Source organism: Trachurus trachurus, assembly GCF_905171665.1.
Source record: "Trachurus trachurus genome assembly, chromosome: 10".
NCBI classification, from domain to species: Eukaryota; Metazoa; Chordata; class Actinopteri; order Carangiformes; family Carangidae; genus Trachurus; species Trachurus trachurus.
In genome coordinates, this window is record NC_139894.1 from 690,001 (window position 1) to 711,249 (window position 21,249).

The 21,249-nt window shown below is 39.6% G+C and overlaps 1 protein-coding gene across 4 annotated transcripts in view; it reads left to right on the forward strand.

Moving 5' to 3' along the window:
* The window catches only part of glra1 (glycine receptor, alpha 1), a gene marked incomplete at both ends in the record, with an annotated part of 156,060 nt that extends 149,879 nt beyond the window's left edge, over positions 1 to 6,181 (forward strand). For all 4 annotated transcript variants that reach the window (XM_083980419.1, XM_083980421.1, XM_083980420.1 and 1 more), the window contains one exon: positions 5,891 to 6,181. In XM_083980419.1, coding sequence (XP_083836545.1) covers positions 5,891 to 6,181 — 291 coding nt within the window. The remainder of the gene's footprint in view (positions 1 to 5,890) is intronic.
* Between the last annotated feature and the right edge of the window lie 15,068 nt (positions 6,182 to 21,249).

Here is a 21,249-nt window from a genome sequence, read left to right on the forward strand (position 1 = left end):
GGATGGATGGATGGATGGATGGATGGATGGATGGATGGATGGATGGATGGATGGATGGATGAACAATGGATGGATGGATGGATGGATAGATGAATGAATGAACAATGGATGGATGAATGAACAATGGATGGATGAATGGATGGATGGATGGATGAATGAACAATGGATGGATGGATGGTTGGTTGGATGGATGGATGGATGGATGGATGGATGGATGGATGATTGACGGATGGATGGATGAATCAATTGATGGATGGATGGATGATTATTGGATGGATGGATGGATGGACGGATGGATGGATGGATTGATGGATGATTGATGGATAGATGATGAATCAATTGATGGATGGATGGATGGATGAATCAATTGATGGATGGATGGATGAATCAATTGATGGATGGATTAATCAATTGATGGATTGATGGATGATTGATGGATGGATGGATGGATGGATGGATGGATGGATGGATGGATGGATGGATGGTTGGATCAATTGATGGATGGATGGATGGATGGATGGATTGATGGGTGGATGATTGATGGATAGATGATCAATTGATGGATGGATGGATGATTATTGGATGGATTGATGGATGAACGGATCGTTTGATAGATTGATGGATGGATGGTTGGATGTATGGATGAATGAATGGATCAATTATTGGATGGACGGATGGATAGATCGATGGATGAATGAATGAACGATGAATGGATGAATGTCCTCAGCAGCAGCCGGATCGATGGAATCAAACAGCCAATAATAAGTGTTAATATGCTGATGATGCTGTTGTTTTTCTCACCGATGAGTCAGTGGTTGATTCAGCGGTGAACAGTGTTAATCAGTTAGCCTTAGCATCAGTTAGCATTAGCATCAGTTAGCTTTAGCATCAGTTAGCCTTAGCATCAGTTAGCATTAGCATCAGTCACCTACACACACACACACACACACATCCTTGTAATGCTATCTTTGTGGGGACACTCATTGACATAATGTATTCTCTATAGCCCCTAACCTTAACCATCCAAAACAAATGCCTAAACTTAACCATCACTCTAAACCTAATTTAAACCTAATTAAAACCTAAAGTCTTAAAGGGATAGTTCAACATTTTGTCAAATTGGCCCATTGCCATAATCCCTATAGTCATAATAGCAGTAGGTTTGTTACCTTTAATTGTCGGTGCAAGCTGTTTTTAGAACGGCGGAGCAGAGCCGTGAGCTGCTCAGAGCTACGCTATGGAGGCTCATTATGGGATTTCTTGGTTTCCCTCATCAAACTCCTCAAATACACAATCCAACAACTCCACAACGCTCTGGTGGACTGGTGGACTGGTGGATGTGGAGCTGCACATTCACCACACTATGAGATAATAACACAACGTTAACACACAGAGTTGTTTTAGATTGTTTTGGACGGATGGATGGATGGATGGATGGATGGATGGATGGATGAACAATGGATGGATGGATGGATGGATAGATGAATGAATGAACAATGGATGGATGAATGAACAATGGATGGATGAATGGATGGATGGATGGATGAATGAACAATGGATGGATGGATGGATGGTTGGTTGGATGGATGGATGGATGGATGGATGGATGGATGGATGGATGGATGGATGGATGATTGACGGATGGATGGATGAATCAATTGATGGATGGATGGATGATTATTGGATGGATGGATGGATGGACGGATGGATGGATGGATTGATGGATGATTGATGGATAGATGATGAATCAATTGATGGATGGATGGATGGATGAATCAATTGATGGATGGATGGATGAATCAATTGATGGATGGATGAATCAATTGATGGATTGATGGATGATTGATGGATGGATGGATGGATGGATGGATGGATGGATGGATGGTTGGATCAATTGATGGATGGATGGATGGATGGATTGATGGGTGGATGATTGATGGATAGATGATCAATTGATGGATGGATGGATGATTATTGGATGGATTGATGGATGAACGGATCGTTTGATAGATTGATGGATGGATGGTTGGATGTATGGATGAATGAATGGATCAATTGATGGATGGACGGATGGATAGATCGATGGATGAATGAATGAACGATGAATGGATGAATGTCCTCAGCAGCAGCCGGATCGATGGAATCAAACAGCCAATAATAAGTGTTAATATGCTGATGATGCTGTTGTTTTTCTCACCGATGAGTCAGTGGTTGATTCAGCGGTGAACAGTGTTAATCAGTTAGCCTTAGCATCAGTTAGCATTAGCATCAGTTAGCTTTAGCATCAGTTAGCATTAGCATCAGTCACCTACACACACACACACACACATCCTTGTAATGCTATCTTTGTGGGGACACTCATTGACATAATGTATTCTCTATAGCCCCTAACCTTAACCATCCAAAACAAATGCCTAAACTTAACCATCACTCTAAACCTAATTTAAACCTATTTAAAACCTAAAGTCTTAAAGGGATAGTTCAACATTTTGTCAAATTGGCCCATTGCCATAATCCCTATAGTCATAATAGCAGTAGGTTTGTTACCTTTAATTGTCGGTGCAAGCTGTTTTTAGAACGGCGGAGCAGAGCCGTGAGCTGCTCAGAGCTACGCTATGGAGGCTCATTATGGGATTTCTTGGTTTCCCTCATCAAACTCCTCAAATACACAATCCAACAACTCCACAACGCTCTGGTGGACTGGTGGACTGGTGGATGTGGAGCTGCACATTCACCACACTATGAGATAATAACACAACGTTAACACACAGAGTTGTTTTAGATTGTTTTGGACGGATGGATGGATGGATGGATGGATGGATGGATGGATGGATGGATGGATGGATGGATGGATGGATGGATGGATGGATGAACAATGGATGGATGGATGGATGGATGGATAGATGAATGAATGAACAATGGATGGATGAATGAACAATGGATGGATGAATGGATGGATGGATGGATGAATGAACAATGGATGGATGGATGGATGGTTGGTTGGATGGATGGATGGATGGATGGATGGATGGATGGATGGATGATTGACGGATGGATGGATGAATCAATTGATGGATGGATGGATGATTATTGGATGGATGGATGGATGGACGGATGGATGGATGGATTGATGGATGATTGATGGATAGATGATGAATCAATTGATGGATGGATGGATGGATGAATCAATTGATGGATGGATGAATCAATTGATGGATGGATGAATCAATTGATGGATTGATGGATGATTGATGGATGGATGGATGGATGGTTGGATCAATTGATGGATGGATGGATGGATGGATTGATGGGTGGATGATTGATGGATAGATGATCAATTGATGGATGGATGGATGATTATTGGATGGATTGATGGATGAACGGATCGTTTGATAGATTGATGGATGGATGGTTGGATGTATGGATGAATGAATGGATCAATTGATGGATGGACGGATGGATAGATCGATGGATGAATGAATGAACGATGAATGGATGAATGTCCTCAGCAGCAGCCGGATCGATGGAATCAAACAGCCAATAATAAGTGTTAATATGCTGATGATGCTGTTGTTTTTCTCACCGATGAGTCTGTGGTTGATTCAGTGGTGAACAGTGTTAATATGCTGACGATGCTGTTGTTTTTCTCACCGATGAGTCTGTGGTTGATTCAGCGGTGAACAGTGTTAATCAGTTAGCCTTAGCATCAGTTAGCATTAGCATCAGTTAGCCTTAGCATCAGTTAGCATTAGCATCAGTTAGCATTAGCATCAGTCAGCAGCTGTGTGACGACTGAAAGCTTCATGATGACGTCACCGTGTCTTACTGACCACTTTGATCCCACCAGGAGTCACACTGCAAAAACTCAAAATCTCACCAAGAATATTTGTCTTATTTCTAGTCAAAATGTCATTTCTAGTAATAACAAGTCTCATTCTACTTAAAATAAGACTCATCACATAAAAAGCAGCTTGTTTTTAGACACTTTTTACTTCTTTCAAGCAGATTTTCACTTGAAATAAGTAGAAAAATCTGATAGTGGAGCAAGTTTTTCTTTCTTATTACAAGAACAAAAAACTTGCTTTCACTGGCAGATTTTTCTACTTATTTCAAGTGAAAATCTGCTTGAAAGAAGTAAAAAGTGTCTAAAAACAAGTTGACTTTTAGGCGATGAGTCTTATTTTAAGTGGAAAGAGATTAGTTTTGACTAGAAATGAGACATTTTGACAAGAAATGAGACAAATATTCTTGGAAAGATTTTGAGTTTTTGCAGTGCAACGATTAAACAACAAGTTAGAAGATTTAGGAAAAAGCCTGTGAATATTCTCATTTGTCCAGGTCATAGTTATCTCAAGGAAATTTAAATCGAAAGCAACTGGACTTGGTTATTAGTCTAGGAAGACGTTTCACCTTCATCAGTTCATGTTCACATCTGACCAGTCTCAGCCTGGTGAAACGTCTTCCTCACTCTATGTCGCCATTTCTATCAAATTTGATACATGAAAATACAGAGTTTTTCAGACCTCTACATCCTCACTGAAAAACCTAATGTATACAATCAAATACATGCAGTGATCAGATAATCCACCAGGGGGCAGTTAGTTATTTATGCACCAGCAGCCTTCACTATGGGACATCCAATATGGCCGCTGTCTCCAATTGGGACATCCAATATGGCTGCTGTCTTCACTATGGGACATCCAATATGGCTGCTGTCTTCACTATGGGACATCCAATATGGCCGCTGGCTTCACTTGGGACATCCAATATGGCCGCTGTCTTCACTATGGGACATCCAATATGGCCGCTGTCTTCACTATGGGACATCCAACACATCCAATATGGCCGCTGTCTTCACTATGGGACATCCAATATGGCCGCTGTCTCCAATTGGGACATCCAATATGGCCGCTGTCAGTCAGGGACCCAAATGTGTTTCCTCATGAATATTTTTGCCAATTTTGAAAAAGATAACGTGAGAAAAACTTGAAAATTTTCACTGAAACTTCAATAGGAATAGTTACTGCATTGATGCAAAGTAAAACTACTTTATATAGAACCGTGTTGAAAATGTGTGTATCAAGATAGATACAGCCGGTATGTATGTAAGGTCATTTTCTATGCAAATCTCATATTCAAAAAAAAAAAAAAAAAAAGTCAAATTTCAAAATTGTAGAATTTTCTGACAATTGTTTGTCAGTTGCGTTCGATTTAAATTTCCTTGAGACAAGATTTAGGAAACTTTCATCCTTTTATCTTTATCTAGTGACTGTGTGGACCCATCAGCTGCTCATCTGTCATCATCTATCATCATCAATAACCATCTGTCTGCTCACTGACGTTAGAGTAAGTTTGTCTCATTTTCCCATCATCATCATCATCATGATCTTCATCATCATCACACTGCAAAAACTCAAAATCTTACCAAGAATATTTGTCTTATTTCTAGTCAAAACTAATCTCATTCTACTTAAAATAAGACTCATCACATTAAAAAGCAGCTTGTTTTTAGACACTTTTTACTTCTTTCAAGCAGATTTTCACTTGAAATAAGTAGAAAAATCTGATAATGGAGCAAGTTTTTCTTCCTTATTACAAACACAAAAAACTTGATCTAAAAACAAGTTAATTTTTAGGCGATGAGTCTTATTTTAAGTGGAAAGAGTTTAGTTTTGACTAGAAATTAGACATTTTGACAAGAAACAAGACAAATATTCTTGCAAAGATGTTGAGTTTTTGCAGTGCAGCATCATGTGTTTGTGTCTGAAGAACTCACTAAACTAAACTAAACTAAACTAAAAGAGTGACGTGCACATGTGCTACACACACACCTCCAACAGTAACGTCTTTCTCTGGTTCCTAACAGCCTGAGTCTTGGCCTGTGTTGCAGGAGGATGAGACGGGCGAGGGCCGCTTCAGTTTCCCCGGCTACGGGATGGGCCCCGCCTGCCTGCAGGCCAAGGACGGCATGGCCGTCAAGGGCAACAACAACAACGCCCCGACCTCGTCGTCGGCCGCGCCCGAGAAGAGCATCGAGGAGATGAAGAAGCTGTTCATCGGCCGCGCCAAGCGCATCGACACCGTGTCCCGCGTGGCCTTCCCGCTCGTCTTCCTCATTTTTAACATTTTCTACTGGATCACGTACAAGATCATCCGCAGCGAGGACGTCCACAATCAGTAGAGGAGGAGGAGGAGGAGAAGGAGGAGGAGGAGGAGGAGAAGGAGGAGGAGGAGGAGGAGAGGCGACTTCAACCGGAGAAGAAGCCACGCCCCCTTTTGCAAGAAAAACCACGCCTCCTTCCTTCCTTTGTTTTCCTCCGATGCTTCCGTGGCGATGACTCCTCCTCCCACTGCACATCACTTCCTTCACGTATCTATTATTGCTTTCTCTTCTCTTCTCTTCCCCCGTCTTCTTTCTGCCCCTCGCCCCCCCCCCCCCCCCCTCGCCTCGCCTCGCCTCGCCATCCCTGAATAATCCGGACCAGTGCAATAGCAATGCAGTAAAATGCATGAAATATGAATGTGGCAATATAATTAAATGAAAAAGATGAAAAATGACACAGAAATGACGTTCGTACGACTTCCTGTCCAACGTCCAATGAGACGGAGACTCTATGTGACAGGGTGAAGTGAAGTGGGGGGTTTTGGGGTGTAATATACTCTATAATATATCTTATATCGTACATGGAAATAAAAAACACTGAAGGTGGAGAAACGAGGAGGAAAAGAAAAAAGAGAAAAACTAAAACAAAAAAAAAAAGACATAAAGAGGACGTCGGTGCTTCCATCACTTTCTATATCGTCTATATCTAGATTTGCTTCTATGTGTAACTATTGCCAGCACTTGTCAATGCTTTTCCTGCCCCCCCACCTTGCCCCACCCCGTTGCCCCACCCCGTTGCCCCACCCCGTTGCCCCACCCCCAAACAAAAACCACCGACACCACGAGACCTTCGAGGACTTGAGAGACACTCGAGGTTTTTTGCTGCTTCTGTCGATCGATCGATCGCTCCACTGGACGACAAACAGACAAACTAAGAGACGCTGTGGAGACAATGACATCATGTATCTGTGTCAATCTGCCCCCCTTCTACACCTTAAATGCCCCCCTGCCCCACCCCCCAACTCCTTTTTTTGTTTCTTGATTCATGTGCCAATGATGAACGAGGTGGGCGGGGCTTAAATACGGCCAGACGGGACTCTACTCTCAATCTTCTGTGTTTTTAAACTCTGTTGCTGGTTGGACGTCGTCCTCGCTGGGACCGAGACATTGACATGTTTACATCTGATGATTAGTGCTTCCTTCCTTCCTTCCTTGTTGCTTTGGTCTTCCCGGCCTTAACGTGACCCCCCCCCCAAACACCCCGACCCCCCAGCTGAGAGGACACATAATGTAGTAAAAACTGTACAGATTCAAACACCTGTTCTACCTTAATGACCTGAACTTCCATCTCTTCGTCTTCGTCCTGCAGCTTCTTTCCTTCACCTTCGTCCGTCCGGGTTTTTTTTGTTTTCTTTCGCAGCTTCTCTATGCAACGACTAACCACTATATGCAATTATGTTAATTTACTTCCTGTTAGCCCCCCCCCACTACCCCACAACCCCCTCCTCAGAAACACCCACATCTGTGAGTGAGATGTTCGTTCTCGCCGTGAATTCTTGCCGCTAAACGCTAAACGGAGTCTCGTTGATTGAAGCCGAAGGAGCAGAGAAGATGAAGGGACGACGGAATAAAGATGAATAAAAAAAAACTCCTTCTCACTCGTTCATTTTCCCCCGTTTGTTCCCGTCATCTCGTCTCGTCTGCTTCGTTTACTCACAGAAAAACAAACTCCCAAAGTGCTTCTTTAACTTCACCACAGAAAATTTACTGAGGTTTTAAAAAACAACCAGTGAAATTTCCAAAATTTTGTAGCAAAAAACCTGAAACGAACGCGTTTCAGACTCAGATTTATTCAGATTTATTCTACGTGTCACAACGTTTGTCTTTTCTCGTAGCAAACTCCTTTTTAGCCTTTTTTTTCTGTTCTGTTCGGTTTTCTGTCGTAGTTGTTAGCCTAGCCTAGCTTAGCACGGCTGCTTCCACGTGTCGTTTCCAGCGCTGGAGATACAAGCGTGTACATTAGCTCGGCTGCTTGTTTAGTTGTCGCTAGTCGTATAGAGCTAGGCTAGCCGGTTTCCCCCTTTCTCTCCCCAGTGTTGATGCTAAGCTAGGCTAATGAGCTAGGCTAACGAGCTAGGCTAGGCGCCGTGACGTCAGCTGAGCCGTTCATCTCGTCTGTGAACAAGTTTAAACTTAAATAAAAAACGGTCGACTGAGCTTTTATCGTGAAGATCAAAAATGTACTTAAAACACTGTCGTCGTGGTCGTGTGACTTCCTTCCTGTACGAGGACAATTTAACACAACACAGTAAAACGGTTCAGAGTCGTGTTTTATCACCTGTCGGTCGTCATGGAAACAAACATTTCACTGGAAGAAAAAAAAAAAAAAATCTCCACTTGTTCAAATGTTTTGAAGCTTCGGTCCGACTTGGTTTCTGAAACCAAAGATGTTTTAGTTTCGTTTCTGTGTCTTTGAAACATCTGGATTCATTCACAATAATCACGATGAGTTTGAGTTCAGACAAACAGATAGAAGTAATTCTGCTGTATAGCTACAAATTGTTTTGATATGTAATATTTCTCTTTGCATTCTTGTACAATTCTTTTTTACAGAACTGTTTGTGTTAATTTATTTATTGATCACCTGCCTGTTCCTGCTGTAAAACCAACAACAGTTTTTATTTTTTATTTTTCAATGTGACGTTGCAGGTTGCTCTTGTTCAAACGAGTTCACAGTCACAGTGTGTTACAGATGTGTTACAGGTGTGTTACAGGTGTGTTACAGATGTTACAGATGTGTTACAGATGTTTTACAGGTGTGTTTGTGTCTCATCACATTGTGTCGGTCTGTCCGATGTGAAGGGCCAGACGACGTCACCACGTGAACTCTTCCGTGCCATAGGAAACGTTTCAGTTCAGTTCAATTTATTTAAAGTGTAAAATCACCTTGGTAGCAACACTGTCTCAATACACAAGATAAGTTACAATAAACACCATCGGGGGAAAGAGTAGAAAAGCCAATAAGCGAAAGAACATAGAAAAAGACAAAGGAAAAAACAGACAAGGTTATAGGAAAGTCAAATGTCTCCAAAACATTGGGTAAAAAGGTGAATTTTAAGAAGTTGCAGTGAAGGTGGATTCATTAATAGGCTATAAATGATCTATCAATGATCAATAAACTGATCCCAGACACGGTGACGTTACAGCTTGGAGGACGAAGTTTAACTCCTTTTAGTTCGATCAAATTTAGCAACAGGTTTTTCAGTTTCACTGAGGACGAGACAGAAACCGAGCAGCTCAGAGGTGATGCTAACATTAGCCCGCTAGCAGCTTTCAGAGTGCGAGAAGAAGAGTAGGCTGCTAGGCATGGTAAGCTAGTCGATAAGCTAGCACGCATGCTAATCCGCTTGCTGGGAACACGTTGCAGTAAAAAAAAAAATTAAACGCGTCTCTCTCTTTTATAGTTTGAATAGCAGTTAGCACAGCGCTAATGCTAATGTTAGCCAGGTTAGATTGTGGCTTTGCTTTGCTTAATGTAGCCTAAACAAGAAAATGTAGCAAAATGAGCGAAAACGCGCGGGCGTGCGTGCGTGGTGTTTAGCCAAAAAAGCTAACAAACACGCTAACAAAACACAGCTAGGACAGGAAGTTTCAGAAAGGTCGAGTTTTTTTCCCTCTTTTCACGGTTTGTCAGTGAACTCACCACAGATAGCTTTTTTGTCGTTAGCTTGCTAATAATAACATTGAGTGTATGCTATGCTAACCCTATGTAGACGCAGCGTAGCAACGTGAGCTAACAGCAAACGGCAGCTTTTTAGGTTTCCAATGATGTCACAGGGGAAGTTACGACAAAGCGCAGCTAAAGGTTTACGTTTTACAGCGTGGGGACGTGTTTTTCGGGCGAATGATTAGCGCGTCAATAACTCTTGTTTTTCATCACGAGTCGGCTACTTTCACATGTTACGCGGCGAAAATGCAACTTTTTTTTTTGTCAGAGTGAGATCGATATTTTCCTAAGCTTTCGCCATTTTCGCAAATAAACGAAAATTTCGCAATTTCGTGTCTTTTTATTCGTCACGTCCCCGGTGTGTTAACGGCCTTAAGAGCTAACGCTAGGCTAACACAAGACTTCCTCACAGGTCACATGACACATGACACATGACACGACACGTGTGTTTAGCTACTTGTGTTTGTAGCAGCAGGAAGCAAAAAAAAAAAACACGACAAGAACTTTGCTCGTTAACATAACAGTTTTAAGCTAAAACGTCGTGTTTAGCCTCTCGTTAACGTCTGAACGCCTGAAGCTACGGAAGCCCGAATGTCCCGAAAACACACAAACGTCGATGCCAAAACAAACGAGACAATGCAGAACTCAAACAGATCGTACATTTAGCCAACTTGTTCTGGTCTTCTCTCTGTGCCATAGTCTCTCTTTGTGCCAAAAGACGATTAATGCTGCGTTCATAACAACTCAAAAGGTCGGAAATCCCAACTCGGAAGAAAAAAAAACATGGCTACCTGAAGGAAGTTTGGCGTATTGTTGTGGCTCATAGCCGAATAGGAAAAATCAATGCAGCAGTAAATAATGATGCTGCAGATGAGTGCACATATAATGTTACAGCCTTGATAACAGTTAAACCTTATTTCCGTCACATACGAGGAAACACAATTTCACACCATACAACAATCACAGCTAAATATAAACGTATTTCATACAGGCTACTGCAATAATACACAAAAAATATACACATTCAAACCTCAACAAAGAACTTAAAATGTCTAAATTCTAACCGTTTAAGACGAGGGCATGACGCCATGTTTTGATGTTGTCGTGACGTAAAGTCGGAAAGTCGGAGCTCTGATATGATACCAGAGTTTCTGACCTGTAATTATTTCCGAGTTCGACGCCGTTCAATTCATTTTTTTTTTTTACAACTCGAAGCACTTTGGGTTTTTTTCCGACTTTTTCCGAGTCGTCTTGAACGCAGCATAAAGCGTTATCACAATATGCAAATAATAATTACTATTACTACTATAAAAGAGGAAAAAAAAAAAGACGAACGAATGAACGAACGAGCTTCATCATCATCATCATCATCCGTCCCGTTTCCATGGAGATATCCCCCACGTATTAACCCCTTCCCTTCCCTCTCTGTGGCTGTTTGTGTATCATCATAGTCGTCATGTTAAAAAGCTTCTTCACTTCACATCAACTGTTATTAATCATCGTTGTGATGCTGTGCAATGGGGGGACGGGACTCTCAGTTTCTATGACAACACTGAGAGACACGGACGATGTGGACGTACGGGACTTGAAAAGAAGAAAAAACGACGTTGTGTTGTTTTTTGGGGAAGTTTTTAAAAAGTAGCATGGTTTGATTTAAATGGATTATTATGGATTATTCTGGATTATTATTGGATTCTCTTCCTATGGGGGTTCGTTGGTTTGGTTCTATTGTATTTTACTGTATTTACCGAGGACGATACAGTGACTCTGAACTGCTGTGAACTAAATGAAACATTATTATTATGATTATTATGATTATTATTATTATGATGATTAGGATGATTCTTCTAATTCTTCTTATTCTGGTCTGTTTTTCCGTTGCACAGCTGGAATGGCCTTATTATTATTATTATTATATACTTTTTACTTTTTTGCTTTTTACTCGCTTCGATCTCTTGTGTGTGTTACTTAACTTGGCACAAAGTGCACCCGCGTTTGATTTGCAGAGATTTTATTATGACGAGTCGACGACGACGACGCTCGTTATTATCGATGAAGCTTAAATAATAATAATCTGAGAGCGCCGCAGGATGAGCAAAAAAAAGAAAAAAAAACGTAAGAAAAAAAAAAGAAACGTTCAGCAAATCCTTTTTATTTTTCATTAATCTGAAAACGATATTTTGCATGAATATAAATACAATGGCAGATATTTTGGCTTGTACAAAAAGAGAAAAAAGAGAAAAAAGAGAAGCAATTTGAAGAGAAAAAAGAATGTACCGTTTCTGCTGTATCTGTATATACCTGAATATTTATTGAAATATGTCCTACTACTAATTCTATTAACGATTAAAGGTTTTCTGAACAAAACATCTCTTTACCTGTTTTTGAACATTTAATGTCGAGGTTGTTAAAGGAGTCGCATCTCAATTCCAATTTTTTTTTTCTTTTTTTTTTCTGTTACTCAACTCAAGGATCTGTGTAACCATGGAAACAAAAAACATTAAAAACCGCAAATAATAAAACCTCCGTCGCAGCTCGTCTCGTTTCTGATGATTTCAGCACGCACACACACACACAGCAGGGCCGTTGCTAGGAATTCTGGGCCCCCTTAAAGAATACTAAAGTGGGCCCCTCCCCCTAACTTTTCCTTTTTTTTTCTTAGACTACGTATGTATTATGGTTTTTTATTTAGCCTTCTTTGTTTTGATGCTAATGCAGCATTACACTGCAAAAACTCAACTATCTTAGCAAGAACATTTGTCTTATTTCTAGTCAAAACAAATCTCATTCTACTTAAAATAAGACTCATCATATTAAAAGCAGCTTGTTTTTAGACACTTTTTACTTCTTTCAAGCAGATTTTCACTTGAAATAAGTAGAAAAATCTGATAGTGGAGCAAGTTTTTCTTCCTTATTACAAGCACAAAAAAACTTACTTTCACTGGCAGATTTTTCTATTTATTGTGAATTTAAGTGAAAATGATCTAAAAACAAGTTAATTTTTAGGTGATGAGTCTTATTTTAAGTGGAAATAGATTAGTTTTGACTAGAAATGAGACATTTGGACAAGAAATAAGACAAATATTCTTGGTAACATGTAGAGTTTTTACAGTGTACTATGAGTATTAGTCAGGGTCTTACGCAGAATAAATCAGTCATACAAAGATTAGACTACTGGGGTTTTTTATGGGCCCCACTGGGCGCTGGGCCCCTAGAGTTATCACCACCTTTCTCCCCTATACAACGGCCCTGCACACACACACACACACTCCTACTCTGCAGTTTTGAAGTTGTTGCTACATGAATAAATATAAACTTTTTAATTCGTCATTTTGATAATAGTGAAGTCATTTCTAAATGAAGGACTTATTTTTTTATTTGAATTATTTAATTATAACTACGTACTTAAGATTTTTGGTTCTGTTTTTAAATTTTCAAAAATATATAGGCCTAAACATAATATTTTGTAGATGTAACTTAATACGAATTATAATATAAGTACATTGGATTGGCATTATTAGCTATATATTGAATTAGTCGTATTAGAAATGTCTATGTTTATAGCCTATATCTTAATTTAAATCCATACACACTGATTTGTAAAGCTTCTGCCTTGGATTTTCCTTTTTTGACCAACATTCCCACCAAACAGCACCTTCGTCATATGTTTTGAACCTTCTGGATGTTTTTCCTTTTTTTTTTTTTTTTTAACATTGATTTGTAGTTTTAATATAAAAAAAAAATACTGTACAGTTATTTATATTCTGAACAAGTTTTGAATTATTTAATTGTATTTACATTTCAAATATAAAAAATATTAAAGCAGAAGTGAGTGATCCGGTGGTTTTGGCTAATGCTGCGTTCCAGGCAGGCTTTTGAAATCGTAAATTACAGCTTCAAGTCACAATTTACGACTTTGTAGCGTTCCAGGCAACCCACTCGTGTTTCTCCGACCTGTTTTACCTGTGAAAGTCACTATAACGGCCACTCGTAACTTCTGACCCGTGAACTCGTACCAGATCGAACTGGTACAACTTCACGGTCGGAAAAATACGAGTTTCCCTGAACGCACCATAACAGTCCTCGTCGCTACGTCACCACATTCACGGCGTTCCTTGGCTGCACACACAGCCCTGCATGCCGTTCTCTCTCCTCATTGGATAAAAACTGTAGGATACGATAAATGTTTTCTCCTCGGCTCAGAGCAGAGCAGAGTGACTGAGAGACCCGTATTTCAGTCCAAACACTCTATGTAAGTGATTGCTGTCGGAAGATATAACTATTTAAGACTTATATTAACACAAATATATCACTCACTTCTGCTTTAACACTGACGATCGTTTTACTGCTTCATATTCATACTGATTTCATTATTTCACCAGATTCTGTTGGTTTTTATTGCTCACACACACACACACACACACACACACACACACACACCTGCAGCCTATATTTTGGGCTTTTTTTATTATTTATTTGACAGCACAGTGAGACAGACAGGAAAGGGGGAATGACATCATGCAGCAAAGGGCCGCCCGACGCGGGATTTGAACCGGGTGAGGACTGCGTTGAGGACTGTATAGCCTCTACATGGGGCTACGGCCGCGCTAACCACTGCACCACAACGCACCGCCCCGTCTGTCCTCACACACACACTCGATGGTTCATGGTGAGTTCAAGTGAAACCAATGAAGTGTAGAAAAGTCCTGAGAGAGCGAAGGATAGATACACACACACACACACACACACACACACACACACACACACACACACACACACACACACACACACACACACACCTACACACACACAGTTATGATACACTCTTATTTATTTACTACCGCCATTCAATGTTGTTCCATGTTGTGTAGTTTGTGTGGATGTGCTCGATGTGTTCTGTGTTTTCTGCAACATGAATTTCCCTTTGGGGACAATAAAGTTTAAAGTTGGAAGTTGAAACACACACACACACACACACACACACACACACACACACACACACACACACACACACACACACACACACACACACACACACACACAGTGTTTACACTGCAAAAACTCAAAATCTTTCCAAGAATATTTGTCTCATTTCTAGTCAAAACTAAACTCTTTCCACTTAAAATAAGACTCATCACCTAAAAATTAACTTGTTTTTAGATCATTTTCACTTGTTTCAAACTAATTTCACATGAAATAAGTAGAAAAATCTGCCAGTGAAAGCAAGTTTTTTGTGTTTGTAATAAGAAAGAAAAACTTGCTCCACTATCAGATTTTTCTACTTATTTCAAGTGAAAATCTGCTTGAAAGAAGTAAAAAGTGTCTAAAAACAAGCTGCTTTTTATGTGATGAGTCTTATTTTAAGTAGAATGAGATTTGTTTTGACTAGAAATAAGAGAAATATTCTTGGTAAGATGTTGAGTTTTTGCAGTGTAGGTCTCATGTGTTTACAGTAAAGGGACATTGTGTAGTAATTCCTCCATCCAGCGTTGTGGTTGTATATCTCAAGCAACTCAATGGTATTTTTCATGCTGCATTCACCTGAAATTGGGCAGACGGGCGACAGCCGCTGCACCGTCGTAACGGCGTAAACAAGCTTCTATGTTTAGTTTAGTTTATTAGTTTAATAAGGGACAGTGTTACAATTACATTAATCATTTGCAGAAAAAAATGAAAAGATGGTTGCACCAGATTTAGCTCCCAGCTAATTTCCATCTGTAGTCCCGACACATAACATAAAAATGATCAAATACACAGAATTACACCACAGAATACAAGCTACCATACGAAGGTGAGGCATAGAAAGACACAATTAGACAATAGACAACACCGAAACATGTATGAGGTAGGCAAAGTGCAAAGTGCTCATAGCAGCAAGATTATTCATAGTAATGATAATAAATAAATAAATAAATATGGTAATAGTGAAAATAAAACATAAGAGTTGCAACAGTGGCAGACGTAATACCAACGATGGTAAACGATGGTTTTACCGTCTTTCTCTGGACTTCTGTGACTAAAATGACTAAAATCTGGTTTGTTAGCGACGGCCGTCCGCCCGACTGCAGGTGAATGCAGCATCAGTGGGATGACAAACAGACTGAAGAACCAAATAATCAATTTTAGGGAATAGATAACAGCAGAAGTTACACTATGTAGCCTATGTATGAGGTTTATTGAAACATTATGCCATATCAGTTTAATTAGAGCCGACATAATTATGTAACATTTGTCTGCAATAAAAGCATAAACAAACCTACATATCTGTGCAGGCTTGATATATATTGATATAGTTACACAATGTCCCTTTAACACTTTTTGTGTTTAGGTCTCTAAAACACACGTGTGTATATTTAGGTCTCTCTATATACATACATATATCTGACCTATATATTTATATATATTGTTTAGGTCTCTATGGCTGGTTTCTGACACAGTTTAGGTTTATAGCTATTGACCCCTTGCAGCTACGTCACAATTAGAACGTGACGCGAGAGGCGACACCATGACGGACGGCAGAAAGTGCTCAGTGATAATGTACTGTGTATGGGTGCCGTCCAACAATGTGGCTCGATCACTTCACACTACAACCTCACAGCATTATCACTTATTTAAAATAGAATATCTACTCATCCGTTGCAATATATGTTTGTTTTTTTGTTATTCACCGTAGAATATCTCAGTTTTCTGTGCTTTTTCCACTGCTAAGGAGCTAACGTCAGTCAGTGCCACACTCCCCATACAGCAGCTGCTGCTGTCTTTGCTGCTGCTAACTACAGTTAACGGACCTGGAAATTAAAACCTGGTCCGACCCGTGGGTGTTGAAGACCTGACCCGACGTCTGTGATCATTCTCTGATTAAACCCGGCTGACAAATAAAAGAAAACAGGAAGCCGTCTTCGTTGTAATCGCCGCGATCCGCCGGCGGGCGGCGGCAACTACGTTGTGACGGTGCTATGTTTAATACGAGCGTTAGCTGTTGTTAGCCACAGCATGTAGCTCAGCTAGTTAGCTTCAACTGTGTTTACATCGACTATACACTGTAGATAAACTAACTTATAACGGCATCGATAACGTGTCTGTATATCTTCGCACTGGTCCTGTTGCTCATGTAACCCCGCTGCCAGTGGCCAGCCCCCGGTTCTTAGCTCTAGACCAGCAAGGAGTTGGTGCTTCAGACCAGTTTTAAGGACCAATAACCGTTTTTTAAGCGGTGGAAAAGCAAAGAACCGGTGCTAGTCAGGCTCTGGCTCCGAACCAGCACTGGAACCAGCTCAGTGGAAAAGGAGGGGAAACCCTACAACCCCGGTATGTCATAAAACTATAACGCGCCCATTCAATTACATTGACGTTCACTGTTCTTTTGCCGTCCATCATGGCGTCCGGAGCTATCGCGAGTGGAACGTGACGTCACGTGCAAGGGGTCAATAGATATCTCCGTTTTTATAAAATTCTAGAATCTTCATTTTTTATTTCCATAAGGTGATATCAGTCAAACCAAAGTTGAGTGACTTTGAGATGTAACAAAACAGACATATCTCAAAAAAATAAAGTTTTATTGAAAACAACACTATGCAAAGAATAATTACAAAGCCTCAGCTCAGTTTTTTTCAAAATGGCACTTATCTGCTTTTGCAAATGAACTATTCATATATATATAGGATATATATATTTATATACATATTTGACCTTGTGTGTTTATATTACAAGATGTGAATTAATGAGAAAAAGTAATGAATGAATGAATGTGAATTAATAAGAACAATTATATATAAGTAGATAGACCAGTTTATAATAAAGTAATGATGAAGCCCAGTGTGTCAGTGTGGTGTCATGTCTCCATCTAGTGGTCAAACCTCAGAGCTGCAGAGTTCATCTTCATGTGGTTTAATAAAACACATTATTAGTATTATTAGTATTAGTATTAGATTAAACAGAGTCTGATTGATTATTGACGAGGTTCATTAATTATTTTGGTTTCCACGTGTTTAATCTGTGTTTTTCATTGTTGTTCATGACCTCCGCTGTTAAAGAACAATAAAGTTTTTCAGTCAGTTTGAAGCAGCAGCAGGACCTCATGCAGGTCACCATGGTAACCTCGCTCGGGTCGGGGGTAACTCTGGTCGTCAGGGTTACCAGGGGCTATGCTATGGGATGCTGAACCAACTCCTCAGTTTAACTTCAGATCAGGTCAAACTACCGACGACCAATCAGATCGCTGGAAACACACTAAATCATGGTTGCTACGGGAACAAAAGACTGAACAGTGAAATAATGAACGATAAAACTTAATTAAGTATTAAAATACAATAATTAAAAAACATTATAGATTATTGATCCAGTTAAACATTTAGAGCAGATTAGGTTCATTTACATATTTATATTTTACTTTTTTATTTTATTTCTTATAATTTGTAATTTTACTGATCTGATCTATTATCAATCATTTATCAACTCTCTGACATTAGGTCGTAATTTACTGATTTTACTTTATCAATGATCTAACATTGATCAATAACTGGTTAATGGGATTAATTAAAAAAACTTCATTGATTAAATATGAAATTACAATAATTAACACATTATAGATTATTAATTAATGCAGTTAAACATTTAGAGGTTTAAAAATGACAGACGGAAATAAACATATATAATAATTTGCAATTTTAATGATTTATTCTTTACAAAAAAAGATTCACAACTCAAATTTTTATTTCAATTTAAATAGTCTAAAAATATTGACTTATTCATTAGATTCACATGACGTCACTGTGTTTCTGCGCCGCCATATTTGTGTCCGAATCAGGGCAATCTGGGCACAGATCACAGCATGTCACGTTACCAGAACAAGTGGAGTAGTAGGAGGAAATCAGCAAGAGACCGAAAATTTACGTTATTTGAAAGATGCCAGGATTATATTGTGCTGTTGACTGTGATAGCAGTCGCCAAAGAAACCCCGGACTGCAGTTTTATTCCATCCCAAAAGACGTAAAGTTATAGGCGGAATAAATAGGCTAGTTGACTGCAGGCATCTATCAGTGGCAGCATGGGCTGTGACAAGTCTCACTAAAAGAGGGGATTCACTTTATTTTTTAATAACATGGATATATTGAATTCTGCATTTTGATTACTTTCTTATTAATTACTCACTGATTCTGCATTCAGTCTTTTATTTCTGTATAACAGACCGTTGCTAAGTAAAACGGGCCGTTGCTAGGGACGCCGCTCTGATCAGCGGAGCAGGGCAGAAGAACTATCAAGGATTTTTACCTTGTGTTTCATTTTTACCAGCTTCAGACTAATTGTGATGTTAGAAAAATGACTTGTAGCTTGTTAGAGGGAGAGTGGAGGCTCTCTGCCTCCCTCACCGCTGCTGGAACCAAACCTGCGATCAGAGCGGACAGAGCGGACGGGCCAGCGCAGTGTCACAGCTGTGACCAGCTGTGTCTGTGCCACCGCGAGTCCGTGACACAAACGTGTCCCGTAACCGTCATCTCTTATGACAGACAGGACGACATAAATGCGCATATTGTAACATTTACATGATAATTCATCAATCTACTGATTGATTATCAAAAGCTCGTTGAAAACAACTACACACGAGTCGACCGGGGGGAGGGTGAGGAGCAAACAGCGGAGAAGTGACCGGACTTCGGACTTTGATCAACATTACCATACGTCTCAAATTAATTAATTAATTAATAAACTGTGTAATAAGTGGGATAATATAGAGTTAGTCTGTTTTTATAGAGATATAAACCCAGACAGGATGTATGAAACCCTGTCATTTTGTCAAGAAACTGTCATTTCCATCCTGTGGTTTGCATGCTGTCATATGAGGAGAACTGTCAAATCGGACACAAATATGGCGGCGGTCCCTTCGACGTGACGTCACTGCAACCCATGAATTGTAACAATGAAAAAAACATGTATACATGACAATTATGGAATTAACTCAACAAAACTTTTATTATGAATAATTTTCTGTAATTCAAATAATTATGTATAAATACATCCTAAAATTGTTTAATTACTCCCATTACAATAAAAAAAACATGTATATAATAGATTTTAAGATTGTAATTTCAACAATTATGGAATTAACATTATGAATAACTTTCTGTAATCCAAATAATTATATATTAATGAATCCTAAAACACCTTTTACACTGAACTCTAATGTGCGTATTGATTAGTTGTAACTGATACAATGAGTCAATGCAGGTGAATGAGTCTTTAATGTTTAATTTATAGTAAAAAATGTCTGTTTTATTATATATAATAAAGAATCAATCCCAGTTTGAGGAGTTGTGAGTCGACAGAGTGAAGAAGGAGTCGTAGACGCTGCGTTTTAAAACAGTAAATCACTTTAATTTAGTTCTCTCGTCGGCAGGTGAGCTCGTTTTCAACATGATGACAGATGAAGTGCATCGGTACAGAAGCTACAGGATCAGAAACATGCTCCATTCAGACGACGCGTCCGTCCATGAATTCATCCACGGGTCGGTGGCGGTGGTGGTTTTTCTTTTTCTTTATTTTTTTTACATTATCACTCAAATAAAAAGCACAAACAGGTTTTCAGCTCTTGACCTGATAAGAATAAAAAGATAAGACAGATCGATCCATCGCTTTTTTAGATACAACGGTGGCAGCAATACACAGGATTGCCCAAGCAGTAAAGTTACACGTTCCTTTAAGAAACAGGGAGAGAGAACAAAAAAAAAAAAAAAACAAACCCAAAAAAAAAAAAAAAAAAAAAAAAAAAAAAACAAAAAAAACAAAACAAAAAAAAAAAAAAAAAAAAAACTAAACTCTTTTTGGGTTTTTGTCCCCGATTCAAGTAGTTTTTACCCTTTTTCATGTTTGTGTTGGATTTGATTCAGAAGTTCAAGTTCAGCATGAAAAAACAAAAAAAAAGACAAAAGTCCAGATAATACGTGTGGTGGTGGTGGGAGAGGAGGAGGAGGGAGAAAGAGGGGGAGGAAGAGGAGGAAAAGGAGGAGGGAGAAAGAGGGGGAGGAAGAGGAGGGAAGAAGAGGAGGAAAAGGAGGAGGGAGAAAGAGGGGGAGGAAGAGGTGACATTCAGGTTCCTCGGAGGGAAACTAAGCAGCAGGTGAGAAAGAAGAAAGGGGGAGGAAGAGGAGGAGGAGGAGGAGCAGCAGCCATCTTGTCTTCTGGATGAGACAGATGTTGGACAGATGTTTGATCGATGACGATGAAACTCGACCACGTAGTAGTTAGTGTCAGTTAGCGACAGAAGCTCCGCCCCCTCCTCCTCCTCTCGTCCAATCAGGTGCCTGCTGCTGCGGTGCCATGGCAACACTCTACTTGAATATGAACAGGTTTTCATAAGATTGAGATAAAACTGAAGTGTCATTCAGTAAGTTATGTCACTTTTGATGCAAAGTTGTGACATTGT